At 45.2% G+C, this 20,159-nt stretch overlaps 3 protein-coding genes across 3 annotated transcripts in view; 1 reads left to right on the plus strand and 2 right to left on the minus strand.

Moving 5' to 3' along the window:
- LOC142015166 (olfactory receptor 5G9-like) overlaps positions 1–20,159 on the plus strand; it is a 138,085-nt gene that overhangs the window by 51,729 nt on the left and 66,197 nt on the right. The window lies entirely within an intron of this gene.
- LOC142014887 (olfactory receptor 8U3-like) lies at positions 74–1,015 on the minus strand. The gene has a single exon (XM_074998122.1). The coding sequence runs from the start codon at positions 1,013–1,015 to the stop codon at positions 74–76; it is 942 nt and encodes a 313-aa protein (XP_074854223.1).
- Positions 7,988–8,929, minus strand: LOC142014886 (olfactory receptor 8U3-like). The gene has a single exon (XM_074998120.1). The coding sequence runs from the start codon at positions 8,927–8,929 to the stop codon at positions 7,988–7,990; it is 942 nt and encodes a 313-aa protein (XP_074854221.1).

Here is a 20,159-nt window from a genome sequence, read left to right on the forward strand (position 1 = left end):
AAAATAAAGAGGAAGCCTTTTCTTTTGTCCATCAGTCTCTGTTGGTTAATGACAGTTAGTTGGTGAATTGCTTTCATTTAAAATTCCAACGCTTTTTAGACATGACATTCCTTAAAGCGTTTTTCACCTCCTTGTTCCGAAGGCTGTAGATCAGGGGGTTCAACATGGGGATCGCCACCGTGTAGAAGACAGAGGCCACTTTGTCTGTGTCCAGTGAATGGTTGGTGCTTGGTTGCAAATACATGAAGATGAGAGTCCCGTAGAAGATGGTGACAGTTGTCAGGTGGGAGGTGCAGGTGGAGAAAGCTTTGAGCTTGCCTTCTGTGGAGCGGATCCTCAGGATGGTGGAGAAGATAAAGAGGTAGGAGATCAGAACAATGAGGGAGGACGTTATCATGCCAAAGCCTCCAAAGGCAAAGATCAATACCTGTTTGGTGTGGGTACTAGAGCAGGAGAGGGCCAGCAAGGGCATGTCATCGCAGAAGAAATGGTTGATCTTGTTGGAGGAACAGAAGGATAAACGAAAAGTAAGGATGGTTTGGAACAGGGCAATGCAGACACTGTACACGTAAGGAACAGCTACCAGATGCACACAGACCTTGTGGGACATGACAACATGGTAAAGCAGTGGGTTACAGATGGCCACGTAACGATCATAGGCCATCCCAGCCAGGAGGAAACACTCCGTGGCCATGAACATTAGGAAACAGCCCAGCTGTGCAGCACAGGCATAATAAGAAATGGTTTTACTCTGATCTAAGAAGTTCACCAGCATTTTGGGGGTGATGGTTGAGGAATAACAGAGATCCAAAAAAGCCAAATGGCTGAGGAAGAAGTACATGGGAGTGTGAAGGCGACGGTCAACTCTGATTAACACGATCATCCCAAGATTGCCTACCAAGGTGATAGCGTAGATCACTAGGAACAACAGGAAAAATGGGACTTGGAGCTCTGAACGATCTGTGATTCCTAGAAGAATGAACTCGGTCACCACGGTGAGATTAGTATTAGCCATTTATTGTCCCTCTTTAACCTTTTTGGGGTTACCAGGTTGAAAACTCTAATTGGACATGAGGTTACAGATAAAAAATCTGTTCTCCCAACTTCACCGTAAATAATCAATAGAACGTCATCGGTTTCATTGGTACAGTCATTAATTTCATACTACATAGCTGGATAATTCACCCTTCAGAAGGCCAGTTTGAGATGCTGCGGGTTATGACATCTCTCAGGGATGGTCTAGACAGTGATCGGGCCTGCTGTGAGGGCAAAGGACTGGACTTGAGGACCTCTCGAGCTCTCTTCCACTTCTAGTGTTCTATGATTCTGTTATATTTGGCACTTCTGTCCAGAGCAAACACCATGATGCTGCTTCATTGCTTTTGACATCTGAAATGTGAATACAGAAATCTTACAGCCTTGCAAAATAGAGATAATTTTATAACTCAGTAACAGGTTCCTTCACTTTTACATGAGACAGAGATGGCTTTGTGGTCAGATCAGTCATTTATGTACACTAGAATTATAAATACTGTCTAAATAATTTGCTGTTTGTTCCTTGAAATTTTCCTGTACAGCCAAACTGTTACTTGGTTTTTAGGTATGATAAGAGCCACCTGTATCTGGAATCTGGTGGTGCTACCATTTGCTGTTACCATTTAGGAGGAGCTCTTAAGCAAAACAGAGATATACACAGACCGTTGCTCTCAAATATACAATAGATTAAGAAATCATTGTGCCCGAGATGGTCTTTTTATGTCTGCTTCTACAATGGCTTGCACAATGGCATTGTGATCCATGAAAGGGAATACTTATGCAAAATGTACTAAGGGAGGGAATGAGGAGAGAGAAAAGGGTGACTGTCTTTTGAGAGGCATTTGCAACTGCAACGTCTAATAAACTCTACAATTAGCTACTGTGAAACACAACCAATCTATTAAGTCTGTGTTCCACAAGTTAAATATAAACTTGAGTGCAAAGTATTATCATTATTGAAATGAGGTACAGGCTGAACCTCTCTCATCCAGCACCCTTGCAACCTGACCAGTGCCAGATGAGATCATATGTCTAGCAGCATCACAAACACTTTCACAAATAATTGGGCTGTTAGAAGACAGTTAGGGGTAAATTACAATTAAATAACTGCACAGAACACTGACAGCCAGGCCTGGTGGCTGGATACAAACTTTAAGGGACCACAAGAAGCTGGGCCACATGCATGATAAGTGGACATCTGGCTGTAATCATGGTGGATTACAGATTACAGATGGATTACAGATTACAGATGGATTACAGATGTTGCCGCAGAAGAGGGTTCTTGGTTGGAAATATTCAACCTGTACATCTGAATGTTGGAAAAGAAAATTTCCTTTACTGAAAGTGTTTAGTTAAAACTCCATTTAGGTTTGGTTTATTATGGACTTTTTACATTAAGCTGTGTTCATTTTTTAGCGGGATGGGAAATCTCCAAAATCAAACCCTAGTCCTTGCAGCAAGTGCTGCTGGTATTAAAGAAGGGAACAAGGTTCTCTTTGTATTAGTGCTAAATCAATCTGCCAGCATATGGCTGAGTTGCCAAGAATGCTGGTCGGAGGGATGTGAAATCAAGACCGTTTGCAGTTGTTACAACTGACGTCAGCAACACTTGAAGGAAAGTGAGCAGTGCCCATTGGTTTGTTAAATGCTAAGACAAGAGATCTGGCTCTGAACAGAATTAGATGAGATCTAAAACATCAACCACTGGCCCCTAACCCTGCCACATTTCATATTAAAACCAGAAGCAGGACACGTCGGAATTGTAAATAAGTCAAGTTCAGGAACCTCTGGCAGTTGCCGTAGGCACAGCTCCAGGGCAGATTTGTGTCAGATGGCCTTGTATTAAATTCAGCATCCCCCACATTGGAGAATAGCCATAGGAGCGAAAAACCCTAACCCTAAATTCTTCCACTTACCTGTGCAAATGAAGACACTTCCCTCTCTCATGACAAAGGACTGAACCTTGGCTGGTGCCAGAGGGTTTATTCGGTGCCCTATCCCTTTGAGAACTTGTCCCTGAAGTATTTCAAAGCTCAGCACCTGCCCCAGTCCCCAGGCAGGCCATTAACTCCCAGCTCCATGGGGGAACCAAGGAAGAAACTGTGGTAGTGTTGCAAATGATTCAGTTGCCGAGCCTCCAGTGAGTGAAAATACACAATTCTCTCCATGAAATTACAGGCAATCGAGATGTTTGTATTGTCTAAAGGTTGAACACCAAAACGTAGAAGACGAGTTCCTGGAAAAGCAATGCAAGATGACAAACTCTGATCTTTCCTGTCCAATTCAAATTCGGCACGTTAACACATGGTTTAAATTGTGATGGGAACTTTCTGAGTCACTATAGGGGCTCGTCTGCGTACTTGGCTCAATCCAATTCTTGACCTTCCCCCGCACCCCTCCACTCTCTGATTTGCTCACCTTGATTATCTTTTTCTGATTTGTCCTCCTTGCTTACTGTTTTTGGTTCTCTGTGTCTTAAATATTGAGTCTGTTCTGGTCTGGCTATGGTCTGAAAAAGTGGGTCTGTCCCACGAAAGCTCACCTAATAAACTATTTTGCTAGTTTTTAAAGTGCTACTTTACTGCTTTTTGTTTTGACAGTGTATAGACTAGCACGGCTTCCTCTCTGTTTCTATCTCCCAGTGACACTTTGTTTGATGAGTCTCTTCCAACCCCCTGCTTGCTCACCTCTGTCTCTTTGTCCAGCTTTAAGAATCAATAGAACATCCTTGTTTTTTTTAACTATGAGCAAACATCTATTTTGTACTATATAAGTGAATGATTAGCCCTTTAGATGGCCATTTCTAGGTGCCATAGATAGTATTTCTCACCTTTTTTTAATAACGAAACCCTTTTAAAAAAAATTATAAGTACCCCCAGACTTCTCTTGCAAACTCTCATTCTACATGTACCGCTGGTTGAGAAATATGGTCCTAAGGTAATCAGAGGTCTTGCAACATATGCCGTTCAACTTGTGCAGGTTGCTGTATCCTTTTCGGGAGTCAGATTTGTTTTGCATACCAACAAATTACACCTCACTTAAAAACTGTTTACAAAAACATGCAGAAAGATCACAGAAGACTATGACTGAAAACTTGCTGCCTTTCTACCATCTTGTTATCAAATAAATCAACTGGAATGGAAATATTGTACTGATATTTCAGTCTAAGATTTATGATGCATCGGAAGAAGTCATTGTCTGAATGAACTTTTAGATTCTACTGACTTCGCTAGTGTTTTATATGTAGCTTGTTATAAAACAAGGCAAATGTCTAGATGAGCTGATGTCCTCCCTAGAAGATCTTGGTGTACCCCCAATGGTACACATATCCCTGGGTGACAAATACTGCTATAGATGATGAGATTGGGTACCAATCTCCTGGCTGCACACCATGATGCTCTTACATTCTTCTGGGGTCTGAAACGTGTATGAAGCAGCATTATATCCTTGCAAATCATAGATCATTTTGCAAATACATAACAGGTTCTTTTACTTTTACATCTAACATAGATGGCTTAGTGGTCACTCATTTATATTCCAGATTATAACTATTATTTAAATCCTTGTCCTTTTCTCCCTAGCAATTTTGTTACCTCCACAGCTGCAAAACAAGCAGAAATATATTACTTGGGCTACTGATCTATAGTTATACAGCTGAAACATGAACAGAAACGTATTGCCATAATACACAACTACTCAAGACTGGCTTGATGAAAGGCATTAGATTTCACCTGTATCTAGTATTACAATCTCATCCCTTGCAAAGACATCCATATGGATTGCTACCTGCTTATGAAGTATTCCCTGTTCATCTTCATATTCCTTTTTTGTCTTCTGCTTCCTTCTTCAGAAAAAATTCAGAACACTCGTCTTCACTATTTTTGCGAGCATCTTATTGTTTCTTTGTGTTCTCCACGTTTCTCTGTCTGTGCCCACAGATTGCGGCTCATCTTGATGTTACTTTATAAAATATTTGGGTCTGAGAGGAGCTTTCTTTTGTCTGTTTGTACAATGGCTTGTACAATGGCACCGTGATCGGGAACCGGACACACTTATGAAGTAAGCAGGGCCTTCCGGGTATATATAAAGTTTTGACATAATTCTGGGTCTCATGAAAAGGAAGCAGAGACATGATGTAGTACAGGGTATAAGCTAACCTCTCACTAATGGGATTTTGGAAGTAATTTCCCCTGTGGGAAGGATTATACCACTGAGGCCTATTTCAGGCAGTGAGCCCCAGGGCAAGGTGCGGGGTGGCTTCACACCCAGAATGGGTTGGGCCAAAACAGGAAGGGATGGAGCCAAGGGCAGTCAGCCCTCAGCACTGCCCATAGTGCAGCACTGCACCCCCCTTCCCTGAGAGGCGCGGGCAGCCAGATGAACACGGCCCTGGTGCTTCAAGGGGGCTTGGAGCTCCAGCTGCCACCACTGCCAATGCTGGGTCTCAGGGGTATTATAAAAATTCATTAGCTGCTAGAAACATCAGGGAGTGGAATTGGAGTTGCATGGAGCAGCGACTAGAGCTGATTATGAAGAGATGCTGGACTCGTCCGTAGTTAAACCTTCCTGTAATGGTGCTGTAGCTCACTCCAGCTGTAAGACGGTCATGAGGAAGCTTGTACAAGCTTGGCCAATCAGAGTGAGGAGCGCTCAGCCAATCAGGACTATAGAAGGCTGCAGAGCTGTTGGGTGATCACTCTTGCCCCAAGCAGCAAGGGAGAAGGAGGTGGGTCCAAGTTGGGCAGGGAACCAGCAGCACCTTGGACACAGCCGTGCTTGGAAAGCTCAGGGTAGTCTGAGGGAAGCTCCAGCCTGATACCATCCATGCAGAGGGCCTTGATAGAAGGGTGGAGAAGGTGCAAGATCACCCTGAAGTGGCTCAGGGAACACTGAGAAAGAAGGGAAGAGAAGAAAGGCAAGAGATGGCTGCCACCAGAGGCTAGCTGGACTGGGACCCAGAGTAGCAGGCAGGCCTGGAGCCTGCCCCTACTCCCACCACTTCCCTGCACCCCACCTTGCCACACTGGAGTAAGGCCAATATAGACTGTGGCTTGACCCTGAGGAGGGGGGCCAGACCATGACTGCTGCTGCCCATAGAGGCAGGGGCCAGGAGTCAGGATTTTTGGTACCCCCTGAAAGTGGTGGGGTAAAAGTCTGGTTGGGCAGAGACTGATACAGACATATTGCAACTTACCTTGTATTAATGTACTATATACACGATAACACACTAATACAATGTGACATGGTAGATACTGATACAGACACACTCCTTCTCGGGGGTGTATGGGCCCTGTTTTTGAAAGTTCACACATGGAAACCCTACTAAAGAGGACACTGAGGTCCAGAGAGTGAGATGGGTCCAGATCCAAAGGATGGAGACAGCAGAGTGGAGGAGCAGCCAATGGCTGAGGCACTGACCAGAGTCCAAAATGTTTGTTTCTATTTTTCTCTGAGCTGACTTATTTTGTGTTTGTATTCAGCAGATTATGACAGAAATTTTTGGGTTTGTAAAAAAAGAAATGTTCTGGGGTTTTTGATTTTGGATGAAAAATTGAAAAGGTCCTGCTGAAAAAAACAAAAAGAAACCCCATCTTTTCCTAGCCAACTCTAGTGAACAGCTTTCCCTCCCAGGAATGTAGGCCCCGTTATCTGTGAGACGGAGTTTATATCAAATGGATTCTCAACTGGATAACTTGTGTAGACACCTATCCATGTGACTGGCCACATCCTCCTCTGGTATAAATTGATCTGCCTCCTTTGGTTTCAATGAAACTACCTGTGACCCAGGTAGAATGTGCATTTTGTTTCCATTACCTTTCCTTGCTGTCCATCCACTGTTCAATAAAGAGGCAGTGGTTTTAACCCAAAACATATCTAAGTGTTGTAAGTAAAGGAGGGGGGTGATCTGATGTGGACCTGACAACCTATGGTGTACTATTTCTTTAGAAGTAGAGATACTCTGAATATGCTCAATCACTGGTGAAGCAGGGGCTGGACGCTCCAAACGAATTGGCCATTGGAGTGTGTCTGTTGTTAATCTGTGGAAGGATTACGTCTGTAGGCTTAGAGGGGAATATTTGAGTTGCCTGTGACCAAAGGAGGTTAGTAATTAAGTCTTGATTAGCACACACAGACCTCACATAAAGGGAATCAGGAGGCAATGAGGTACACACAGGAAGAACCAAACCAGCTAGACATCTAGCTTTATGTCTTTACATGGTCTGGAATGTTTTTATTTTTGGTCAAACCAAGTGCCTTCATACCTGACCCGAGTCTGTAATCGTTCTCATGAATCCTATCACGGTCTGCAGAATTAACATGTCACACTGTCTGCTCAGCCATGTCTGCAACACAGAGTGCTTCCAGAATAGCTTATTCTGGAGTTATTATTCCAAAATGAGCTTTCTGGCAACGACGCGTAAACACTACTAGGCACTCCATAATCAGACAAACCTATTCCAAAATAGAGTGTCCACAAACAGGGGAACCTATTTCGGATTAGAGCCCTTGGAACCGCTCTGGGGCAGTGTCTACACAGAAAAGTTATTTCAGAATAAGCTATTCCAGAAGAGCTTCTTTAAAATGGCGCCTATTCCCTTTCTAGAAAGCCCCTCTTCCAAAAGTTTGAAGAGGCATTATTCCTCATAGAAAGAGGTGTAAAGAATTCAGAATAAGCCTCCTGCTATTTTTAAATGACTTTGACAAAGCAGTTTTGCTGCGTAGATGCTCACCAAGTTGTTTTGGAATCGCGGTGTTTCCTGACACTGGACTCAAAAACTGTCAGAGCTATTAGCAATCACAGCCCTCTTTCCATGTTTGCAGAAAGAAAAGTGGTGAGAAAAGAGGAGTTACCATTGAAAATCAGTTAATCCAAGGGTGAAAATAAAGAGGAAGCCTTTCCTTTTGTTCTTCAGTCTCTGTTGGTTAATCACAATTAGTTGGTGAATTGCTTTCATTTCAAACTCCAACAATTTTTAGACATGATGCTCTTCAGGGCGGCCTTTACTTCCTTGTTCCGCAGGTTGTAGATCAGGGGGTTCAACATGGGGATCACCACCGTGTAGAAGACGGAGGCCACTTTGTCTGTGTCCAGTGAGTGGTTGGTGCGGGGCTGTAAATACATAAACATCTGAGTCCCAAAGAAGATGGTAACAGAAGTCAGGTGGGAGGTGCAGGTGGAGAAAGCTTTGAGCTTGCCTTCCATTGAGCGGATCCTCAGGATGGTGATGAAAATAAAGAGGTAGGAGATCAGGACGATGAGGGAGGTTAAAATCATGCCAAAGCCTCCAAAGGCAAATATCAGTACCTGTTTGGTGTGGGTACTAGAGCAGGAGAGGGCCAGCAAGGGCATGTCATCGCAGTAGAAATGGTTGATTTTGTTGGAGGAACAGAAGGATAAACTAAAAGTAAGGATGGTGTGGAGCAGGGCAACGCAGAAGCTGTATAAGTAAGGAACAACTACCAGGTGCACACAGACCTTGTGGGACATGATGACCTTGTAGAGCAGTGGGTTACAGATGGCCACGTAACGATCATAGGCCATCCCAGTCAGGAGGAGAGACTCCATGGCCATGAATGTTAGGAAACAGCCCAGCTGTGCAGCACAGGCATAATAAGAAATGGTTTTACTCTGATCTAAGAAGTTCACCAGCATTTGAGGGGTGATGGTTGAGGAATAGCAGAGATCCAAAAAAGCCAAATGGCTGAGGAAGAAGTACATGGGAATGTGAAGGCGACAGTCAACTCTGATTAACACGATCATCCCAAGATTGCCTACCACGGTGATAGCATAGATCACTAGGAACAACAGGAAAAATGGGACTTGGAGCTCTGGACGATCTGTGATTCCCAGAAGAATGAACTCGGTCACCACAGTGAGATTTGAATTAGCCATTTATTGTCCCTTTTTAACCTTTTTGGGTTGGAAGGCTGAAAACTCTGATTAGACACAACGTTTCAAATCAAATACGCTATTCTCCCAACTTCACTATAAAGAAGCAATACAACTTCATTGGTTTCATTGGTACAGTCATCAATTTCATGTTACATAAGTGAATAATTAACCCTTCAGAAGGCCATTTTGAGGTGCTGTGGGTTATGACATCTCCCAGGGATGGTCCAGATGGTGCTTGGTCCTGCTGCGAGGGCAAAGGACTGAAGTCGATGACCTCTCAAGCTCTCTTCCACTTCCAGTGTTCTATGATTCTGTTATATTTGGAACTTCTTTCCTGGGGCAAACACTACGATGCTGCTTCATTACTTTTGACATCTGAAATGTGAATACAGAAATCTTACAGCCTTGCAAAATAGAGATAATTTTATAAGTCAATTCACTTTTACATGGGACAGAGATGGCTTTGTGGTCAAGTCAGTCATTTCTATATACCAGAATTATAAATACTATCTAAACTATTTGCTTTTTGTTCCTAGAAATGTTCTTACCTCTTCAGGGGCAAAACAAGCAATAACACACTTCCAGAGATACTAGTCAATATCTGTGCACCTGGAATATTCAGCCAAACACATGACTGTAACCTATAACTACTCAAGATTGTCTCAGTAACCTGATGAATTGGTTTGCTCCCACCTCCCTAGTTTTATATCGCTCTTCATATAGGCATATTTATGGATTGTACCTGGGTTAAATCTTTCATTTTTTTCTTTTTTTTCGTATTGTTATTGTGAAGCAGTGACTGTTACCCTTCATGGTGTTGTGTTTTGTCCTTTCCTTCTGTGACGGAGTGGGGAGTATGAGGATTTTATTCCCAGGGTTACCTTGCATGTGTTTCCTATTCTCCTGTAGCAACCCAAGGGAGTGCCTCAGTTTCCCAAGGACCAGCATAAGTTCATAGTAGTAAAGGGAGTTTCCTTGTTTTGACTTATCCGCAATAAATCGTGGGCCTCCTTTGCCATTTGAAACTTAGGAAACCAGGTGACTTCTTTCTTTTCTGGAGAATGGGACAAAGGAGAGAAGGGGCCTGGCTGGTTTGACCTGGGGCTCGGCTATTGAGTTGGGAAATCTTGGCTGACTTGAGAAAGAGAAAGCGGAGCCAGGGCCTCGGCTTGGGGATCCCCTGTGGTCAACCTCTCCCCAAAATGCATTGTACTGTCTGCTTCTGCTTTCTGTGCTGACAAGTCTGTTCTACACTTTGTCCCTGTCACCTAATAAACCTTCTGTTCCCCCTTCTGAATGGGACACACATCTGACTGCAGATGGGGGCATAGGGTCCGGTGAGCCCCATATTCCATCACTGCTTCCTTTTTCAGAAAATTATTAAATTCTCATCTTCTTCACCTTGTTTTGGGCTCTTGTGTCAAATCATGAACATGCCAACCTAGGCTAAGTGGAGATAAACAGCGACCGTTACTTACAATGGTGAGCATAATCACCTTATTGTTTCCTTCTGTTCTTCCCATTCATCCACCAGTTGTCTCTCATCTTATAGTTACACTAGAAGATTTACCCAGCATTGATCAGGTCCTTAACTCAGTTCATTTTTGCTTATTTTGGAAAATAACATGAAAATATCCAGGCTTCATTTAAATCATTGCTTGGGGGTGGGGCTGGGGAGGAAGGGTTCAGTTTGCAGTGGCCCCAGGGAGAGAGGACTACCCCAGCCCTTTCATTCCACAGCAGCTTGTAGCCAGGTAAGAAGCACCTCTCCATGGCTGCTGCAGCTATAGCAGGCACAGCCGAGGAAGGGTTGCATGTCCTCCAGCTGGAGGTACTCCAGCTTCATCTGCCCCCTGCGTTCTCCAACCAGAGTGAGGAATGCAACACACTGTGCATTTCCCCTTCTTCCCTGGCAAACGGGAAACACCCAGCAACATCCCTGTATTAAATGGGGGGGGGCTCTACCATGTTCCCTAAAGGGCACAGGACTGGTGGGAGTCTCAGAGCTGGGGTTGTCCCAAACAGCAGCTGGGTGAATGCTCCACCAGCACCTTTCACCATCTGGTGATTCTGTCTCTTTTCTGCATGAGGTTAGGAAATGCAGTCCCATTACAGGCACTTCCAATTTTCCTGTCACAATGAAGCCATTACTTGGTTTTAAGGTATGGTAACAGCAAGCTGTCTCCTGAATCTGGCGGTGCTAGTTCTTACCCTTTAGGAGGAGTTCTTAAGCAAGCAGATATACACAGAGACAAACGCTCTCAAAAATATCATAGATAATGGAATGGTTGGGTCGGAGATGATCTCTTTTTGTCTGCTTCTGCAATAGCTTCCACAATGCCACTGTGATCTGTGAAAGGGAGCACTTATGCCAAAATACCCAGAGAGTGAATGAAGAGAGAGAAAAAGATGACTGTCTTTTGAGAGGCAAAGGCATTTGGAATAGTCTTTCTGACTGCAACTTTTAATAAACTCGACAATCAGCTACTGTGAAACACAACTAATCCATTAAGCCTGTGTTCCACAAGTTAAATACAAACTTGAGTGCAAAGTATTATCATTATCTAAATGAAGTTCAAGTTCAACCTCTCTCCTCCAACACCCTTGCAACCTGACCAGCTGCGGATGAGATATTTGATGTGCTACGGGAGGTCAATATTGTGCAGCAGCATTACCAACACTTTCACTACTAACTGGGCTCTTAGAAGAAATTTAGGGGTAAATTACAATTAAATAACAACACAGAACAACAACAGCCAGGAGTGGTGGCTTTAAACAAGCTTTATGGGACAATGAGAAACTTGGCCACACCCATGATAAGGAGGCATCTGGCTCTAATCATGAACTATGACAGATGTTGCCAGAGGAGAGAGTTCTGGGTTAGAAAGTTTGAATCTGTACATCTAAAAAGAGTTGAAGGGAAATGGCAGTCTTTTAAAAAAGTCTTCGTGAAGGAACAGGAACAAACAATCCCGCTGTGCAGTAAGAAATGCAAACATGGTAGGCAACCAGTTTGGCTAAACAGGGAAATCCTTAGTCATCTTAAATTCAAAAAGGATGCGTACAAGAAATGGAAACATGGACAGTTGACTAAGGAGGAGTATAAACATACAGCTGGAGAATGCTGGGCAGTAATCAGGAAAGCGAAAGCACAATTGAAACTGCAGCTGGCAAGAAATGTGAAGAGTAACAAGAAGAGTTTCTACAGGCATGTGAACACTAATGAGGTTATCAGAGAAGGTGTAGGGCCATTACCGAATGAGGGAGATAACCTTGTGGCAGATGATGCAGGAAAAGCTGAAGTACTCAATGCTTTTTTTGCCACAGTCTTCACGGACAAAGTCAACTTCCCCATAAGGGTCCTAGACAATGCAGTATGGGATGGTGGAGGACAGCCATCTGTGGGGAAGGAACAAGTTCTGAGCTATCTAGAAAAACTAGATGTGCACTAGTCCATGGGTCTGCATTTAATGGACCCAAGGGTACGGAGGAAATTGGCAGAGGTCATTGCTGAACCTTTGGCCATTATCCTTGAAGACTCTTGGAGATCAGGGGAGATACTGGATGACTGGAAGAAGGCAAACGTAGTGTCCATCTTAAAAAAGATGAGGATGACAATCCAGAGAACTATGGACCCATCAGCCTTACCTCAATCCCTGGGAAAATAATGGTGGGAATCCTCAAGGAATCTGTTCTGGAGCACTTGGAAGATGGGAAAGTGATCAAAAGTAGCCAACATGGATTCACTAGGGGCAAGTCCTGCCTGAGTAATCTGATTAGCTTCTATGATGAGGTAATAAGCTCTGTGGACATGGGGATGTCAGTGGATGTGATATACCTTGACTTCAGCAAGGCTTTTGATACGGTCTCCCACAACATTCTTGTCCATAAGTTAAGGAAATATGGGTTGGATCCTTGGACTATAAGATGGATAGAAAGCTGGCCTGATGGTTGGGCCCAATGGGTAGTGGTCAATGGCTCAAATTCTGGATGGCGGTCTGTTTCATGAAGAGTGCCGCAAGGCTCGGTTATGGAGACTGTGTTATTCAACACCTTTATTAATGACGTGGATGAGGGACTGGATTGCATCCTCAGAAAGATGCGGATGACACAAAACTAGGGGGAGAGGTAGATTCATTGGAGGGTAGAGAGAGAATCCAGAGGGACCTGAATAAATTGGGGGACTGGGCCAAAAGAAATCTGATGTGGTTCAATAAGAAGAAGTGTAGAGTCCTGAACCTGGGGCGGTAGAATCCCAAGCATTGTTACAGGCTGGGGACTGACTGGCTCAGCAGCAATATGATGGAAAGGGACCTGGGGTTATAGTGGATGAAAGGCTGGATATGAGTAAACAGTGTGCCCTTGTAGCCAAGAAGGCTAACGGCATACTAGGGTGCATTAGGACGAGCATTTCCATCAGATCTAGAGAAGTAATTATTCCTCTTTATTCAGCACTGGTGGGGCCACTTCTGGAATATTGTGTCCAGTTTTGGGCCCCCCAGTATAAAAAGGATGTGGATTTGCTGGAGCAGGTTCAGCGAAGGGCAGCAAAAATGATTAAGGGTCTGGAGCACAAGACCTATGAGGACAGGCTGAGGGATTTGGGCTTGTTTAGTTTCCAGAAGAGAAGACTTAGAGGTGATTTAATAGCAGCCTTCAACTTCCTGAAGGGGAGCTCTAAAAATGAGGTGAGAAACTGTTCTCAGAGGTGTCAGATGGCAGAACAAGGAGTAATGGTCTGAAGTTGAAGAGGAAGAGGTGTAGGTTAGATATGAGGAAAAACTACTTCACAGGCAGGAGGTGAAGCATTGGAATGCGTTGCCTAGAGAGGTGGTGGATTTTCCATCCCTTGAGGTTTTTCAGTCCCGGCTGGACAAGGTCCTGGCTGGGATGACTTAGTGGGGGTTGATCCTGCTTGAAGCAAGGGGGTGGACTAGATGACCTCGTGAGGTCCCTTCCAGACCTGGGATTCTGTAACTCTGTAAATATTAGAAAAGAAAATTTCCTTGCCCAGAGTCTGTAGTTATAGCTCCCTTTATGTGTGGTTTATTTTACAGTTTTTACAGTAAACTGTGTTCATTTTTTAGTCGAATGGGAAATCTCCAGAATTAATGCCCAGTCATTGCAGAAAGTGCGGATGGTATTAAAGAAGGGAATAAGGTTCTGTTTGTATTCATGCTAAATAAATCTGCAAGCATATGGCTGACATGCCGAGAATGCTGGCTGCGGGGGTAGGTGGGATGTGAAATCCAAGACCAGACCATTTGCAGTAGTTACAAACGCCAACAGCAATACACGGAGGACTATAGAAGGAAGGTGAGCAGTGCCCATTGGTTTGTTAACTGCTACAGCAATGGAACTGGCTCTGAACAGAATTAAATGAGATCTAAAATATCAACCACTGGCCCCCATCCCTGCCACAGCTCATATTAAAAACAGAAGCAGGACAGGGTGGAATTGTGCATAGATTGAATTCAGGAGTCAGACTTGTGGCAGCTGGCCTTGTATTAACTTCAGCATCCCCCCACAGAAGACTAGCCATAGGTGTGGGAAACCCCAACCCCAATTTCTTCCCCCTACCTGGGCAAATGAAGCCACTTCCCTCTCTCTTGGCAAAGGACTGAAGCTTGGCTGGTGCTGGAGGGTTTATTTGGTGCCTTATCCCTTTGAGAACTTGTCCCTGAAGCATCTCACAGCTCAGCACCTGCCCTAGTCCCCAGAGGAGCCATTAACTCCCAGCTCCACAGGGGAACCAAGAAAGAAACTTCAATAATGTTTCAAGTGATTCAGTCGCATGGCCCCCTGTAACTGAAAATACACAATTCTGTCCCTGAAATTGCAGGTAATCAAGATGCCCAAAATGTCTGAAGGCTGAACACCAAAACATGGAGGATGAGTGCCTCCGAGTGTGATGCAAAATGACAATCTCTGATCTTTGCTAGCCAAATTTCCTATCTATGTCTCTGTGACTATTCACTTGATGAGTCTCTTCCACCCTCCTGCTTGCTCACCTCTGCCTCTTTGGTCAACTTTAAGAATCGATAGAACGTCCTTGCATTTTTGATACAAACAAGCATCAATTTCATGCTATGTGAATGGATGTTTGACCCTATAGATGACCATTTCGAGGTGCCATAGACCAGTGTTTCTCAAACTTTTTTTATAAACTATCCCCAGACTTCTTTTGCAAACCCTCATTCTACATGTACCACTGGTTGAGAAATACAGTCCCAAAGTAATCTGAGGTCTTGAAACAAGTGCCGTTCAACCTGTCCAGGTTACTGTACCCTTTTCTGGAGTCACATTTGTTTTGCAAGCCACCAAGTTTCACCTCATTTAAAAACTTTTCACAAAAACATTCAAAAATAGCATAGAAGACTATGACTGAAAACTTGCTGACTTTCTACCATTTTATTAGCAAATACGTGAATCAGAATCAAAATATTATATTGATGTTTCAGGGTAAGGCTTATGAAGCAGTAGAAATAAGTCAATGCCTGAATGAACTTTTTGATTCTACTGACTTTGCTAGTGTTTTACATGTAGCTTGTTATAAAACTGGACAAATACCGAGATGAGTTGATGTACGCCCTTTAAAATCTCGGTATACCCACAAGGGTAAACGAACCCCTGGTTGAGAAACTCTGCTACAGATTATGAAACTGGGGACCAATCTCCTGGCCCCGTTCAGTGATGCTATTACTTTACTTCTGGCATCTGAAATGTGAGTGAAGCAGCATTATATCCTTGCAAATCACTGATCATTTTGCAAATATATAACAGGATCTTTCACTTTTACATCTAATAGAGGTGGATTAGTGGTAACCCATTTATATTCCAGAACTATAACTACTATTTAAACCCTTTTCCGTTTCTCCCTAGAAATTTTTTCATCTCTGCAGCTGCAACAAGTAGTAGTGTACTACTACGGCTACTGCTTTATATTGATATTGCTGGAATATGAATGGAAAAATATTGTCATAATGTACAACTGCTCAAGACTCGCGTGATGGAAGACATTCGATTCCACCTGTCTATCTAGTAATACAGTCTCATCCCTTGCACACATATCTTTATGGATTGTTACCCAGTTATGAAGTATACGCTGCACATCTTCATATTCCCTTTTTGTCTTCTGCTTCCTTCTTCAGAAGGAATTCAGTATTCTCGTCTTCACTGTATTTGCGAATGCCTTATTATTTCCAAGAGTTCTCCACTTTTCTCTGTCTGTACCCACCGATTGTGGTTCATCTTGGCTACATCTACACGTGCACACTAAATTGAAATAGCTTATTTCGATGTAGCGACATTGAAATAGTCTATTTTGATGAATAACGTCTACACGTCCTCCAGGGCTGGCAACGTCGATGTTCAACTTCGACGTTGGGCAGCACCACATCGAAATAGGCGCTGCGAGGGAACATCTACACGCCAAAGTAGCACACATCGAAATAAGGGTGCCAGAAACAGCTGCAGACAGGGTCACAGGGCGGACTCAACAGCAAGCCGCTCCCTTAAAGGGCCCCTCCCAGACACTGTTGCACTAAACAACACAAGATCCACACAGCTGACAATTGGTTGCAGACCCTGTGCATGCAGCATGGATCCACAGCTGCGGCAGCAGCAGCCAGAAGCCTTGGGCTAAGGGCTGCTGCACACGGTGACCATAGAGCCCCACAGGGGCTGGAGAGAGAGCGTCTCTCAACCCCTCAGCTGATGGCCGCCATGGCGGACCCCGCTATTTCGATGTTGCGGGACGCGGATCGTCTACACGTGCCCTACTTCAACGTTCAACTTCGAAGTAGGGCGCTATTCCCATCCCCTCATGGGGTTAGTGACTTCGACGTCTCTCCGCCTAACGTCGATTTGAACTTCGAACTAGCGCCCAAAACGTGTAGCTGTGACGGGCACTATTTCGAAGTTGGCGCCGCTGCTTCGAAGTAGCGTGCATGTGTAGACGCGGCCCTTGAAGTTAGTTTACAAAAACTCTGGGTCTGAGGGGAGCTTTCTTTTGTCTGTTTGGATAATGGCTTGTACAATGGCACCATGATCGGGAACTGGACAAACTTATGAAGTAAGCATGGCATTCCAGGTATATGTAAAGGTTTGACATAATTCTGGGTCTCATGAAAAGGAAGCAGAGACATGACATGGTTCAGGGTAGAGGCTAACCTCTCACTAATGGGATTTTGGAAGTAACTTCCCCTGTGGGTAGGATTAAAGCACTGAGGCCTATTTCAGGCAAGGAGCCCCAGGGCACGGTGCAGGGTGGATCCACGCCCAGAACGGGTGGGGCCAAGACAGGAAGGGGCGGGGCCAAGGGAAGTCAACCCTCAGCACCTCCCATATTGCAGTGTTGTCTCCCACTTCCCTGAGAGCCACGGGCAGCTGGATCAGCACAGCTCTGGTGTTTCAAAGGGGCTCCGAGCTCTGGCTGCCACCACTGCCAATGCCAGGCCCGTGGGTGTCACAACAATTCCTTTGTTCCTAGAAACATCTGGGATTGGAAGCGGAGTTGCATGGAGCAGCGACTAGAGCTGATTATGGAGAGATGCTGGACTCTTCCATAGCTCAACCTTCCTGTAACGGAGCCATAGCTCACTCCAGGAGGGAGACGGTCATGAGGAAGCTTGTGCAAGCTTGACCAATCATGGTGAGGAGCACTCAGTGAATCAGGGCCAGGGGCTGGGCCCTATACCAGGCCACAGGGCTGTCGGGTGATCACTCTTACCCCAAGCAGCAAGGGAGAAGGAGCTGGGTCCAAGCAGGGGAGGGAACCAGCAGCACCTTGGACAGAGCCGTGCTGGGAAGGCTCTGGGCAGGCTGAGGAAATCTCCAGCCTGATACCGCCAAGGCTGTGGGCCTTGATAGAAGGGCAGAGAAGGTGCAAGATCCACCACAAAGTGGACCAGGGAACAGTGAGAAGGAAGGGAAGAGAAGAGAGGCACAAGATGGCTGCCACCGGAGGCTAGCTGGATTGGGACCCAGAGTAGTGGGCAGGCCTGGAGCCTGCCACTTCTTCCCTGCACCCCACCTTGCCACACTGGAGTGAGGCCAATATGCACCATGGCTTCACCCTGAGGAGAGGGTCCAGACCTTGACTGTGGCTGGCCAGAGTCAGATGCCAGGACTGAGGATTGTCGGTACCCCCAGAAAGTGGGAGGGGGGGTAAAAGAACAGTGGGGTAGAGACTGATACAGACATATTGCAGATTATCTTGTGTTAATGTAATACATGTACTATAACACATTAATACAAGGTGAGATGGGAGATGCTGATACAGATACACTCCCACTCGGGGGCAGGGGTTCCTGTTTTTTGAAAGTTCAAATATGAAAACCCTGCTAAGGAGGACGCTGAGGTCCAGAGAGTGAGATGGGTTCAGATCCAAATGGTGGTGACAGCAGAGCGGAGGAGCAGTCAATGGGTGAGGCACTGACCAGAGTCCAAAATATTTGTTTCTAGTTTTTGTCAGAACTTATTTATGTTTTGTTTGTCTTCAACAGATTTTGACAGAAAACTTTGGGTTTGTTTAAAAAAAATGGGGAAGAAATGTTTTTGAGTTTTTGTTTTTAGATAAAAAGTTGAAAAGGTCCGGCCAAAAAACAAAAAGAAAACCCCATCTTTTCCCTGCCAACCCTAGTGAACAGCGTTCCCTCCCGGAAAAGTAGACCCCTGTTACCTGTCAGACAGAGTTTGTATCAAATGGATTCTCATTTGTGTCGGGGCTCTCTTGATGGACAGGTATTTAAATATTTAAATGAGTCCCTGAACAAGGAGGTACGTGAATCCCCTGTGCGCGGATCCCAGGACCTGAACCAGAACCCTGCTGCAACCCCAAGACAGGAGAGTGCCACCCCGGCACGGTCTGGTCCCCCCCAAGGCCTCCTGGAAAGAAGTGGCTGGCAGAGACACTGAGACCGGGACAAGGGTCACGTTTAAAAAACAAAGTAACTAATACCTTTATTGGGTAACACAAATTAGATTTAAAAGTATCAACACTTAAAAGCTAGCTATTACCAAATCCTATCAGTAACTTCAACTTACAATTAACATTGTCTCCATGTTGTTCCTTGGCTGGTGTCTTAAAATTTTATTATTCCGGAAGGCAAAATGGGTTAGGTTAATAAATATAGGTGAGTGTGTTTAGGAATAGGTATTGAAATCCCCGTTGCTTCCTTTAAGAGGAGGGGTGAGGTTGCTCGGCCTCACCTCCTACCGGGGGCAGTGTGGTAACCTGCCCCAAAAGGGTTGGAGCCTAGGAGGCGGTTGAGGCTGTTCCTCTTTTGGGACGCCCCCCCGCTACTCCCAATAGGCCCAACTAAATAGGGTCCTGGGAGGCAGCTTGCTCTACCACAGGCCACGTGAGGTACACAACAATGGGGAGGCAGGGAGGCTGCACCTGCACCTGCAATATATATAAAAGGATGGGCAAGAGGGTAAGGGAGGTTAAACCTTCACCTTCTTACTAAAACAATTATAACAACTAAAATCCACTATGCTTAACTAATGAACACTAATTATTAATTAAATGTGCTTTCGTTTGTACAAGTGGAAAAACCAGCTTGGGCTTTTAGGCCCGGCCCTGGGGGTCAAGCCCTCGGGTACTGTGCCTCCCCCACCGGGGAAGCCCACAGTAGGGGTGCGACCCCTACTCCCCCACTGGGGGTCCCGATGTCCCAGGTGGAAGTATATTAAGACGTATATGTGTGTGTGAGGGTAAGATTACGTATCTTGTCCGGTATGTGAGTCCAGTCAGGTGAGTTGAGGTCCAGTCCGGTAGTAGTCATGTCCGGTGTATATGTAGATCCAGGCACCGATGCCGGGGAGCGCTCATGGTAGTGGTGGCGGGCCCCTAATTGCTTCACTGGGTACGCAGTACCCACACCAAAGTGGGGGCCAGTTCGCCACCCGGTGACTTGGCTAAGGGGCCCGCTTGCCGTTCCCCGATGCAATGCGCAGCTCGGGTGCGCTGAGGCACGCTGGGGCGTTGGTGCCCCTTCTGCCACGATAGGCTCCTTAGGTGACCTGGGGCTCCGGTGTCCCTCAGCTCCCAGTTAGCACCACCTAAAGGGCAGGCGCGCTATAGTGATTTCAGCTCTGGCACCACCTGAGGGCAGGTGCCGCAGTGATTTTTCAGCTCTGGGCGGCACCCCCTAAAGGGCAGTCGCCGCTGTGATTTTAGCTCCTCTTCGCTCTCTTGAGCTGGCCTAAGGGTCAGCAGACGTTG

This window comes from Carettochelys insculpta, chromosome 6 (assembly GCF_033958435.1).
Source record: "Carettochelys insculpta isolate YL-2023 chromosome 6, ASM3395843v1, whole genome shotgun sequence".
In the NCBI taxonomy this organism is placed as follows: domain Eukaryota; kingdom Metazoa; phylum Chordata; order Testudines; family Carettochelyidae; genus Carettochelys; species Carettochelys insculpta.

What these genes read in the sequence shown, in the direction of transcription:
- LOC142014886 (XM_074998120.1), bottom strand. Translation starts at nt 8,929, where the DNA reads ATGGCTAATTCAAATCTCACTGTGGTGACCGAGTTCATTCTTCTGGGA.
- LOC142014887 (XM_074998122.1), bottom strand. Translation starts at nt 1,015, where the DNA reads ATGGCTAATACTAATCTCACCGTGGTGACCGAGTTCATTCTTCTAGGA.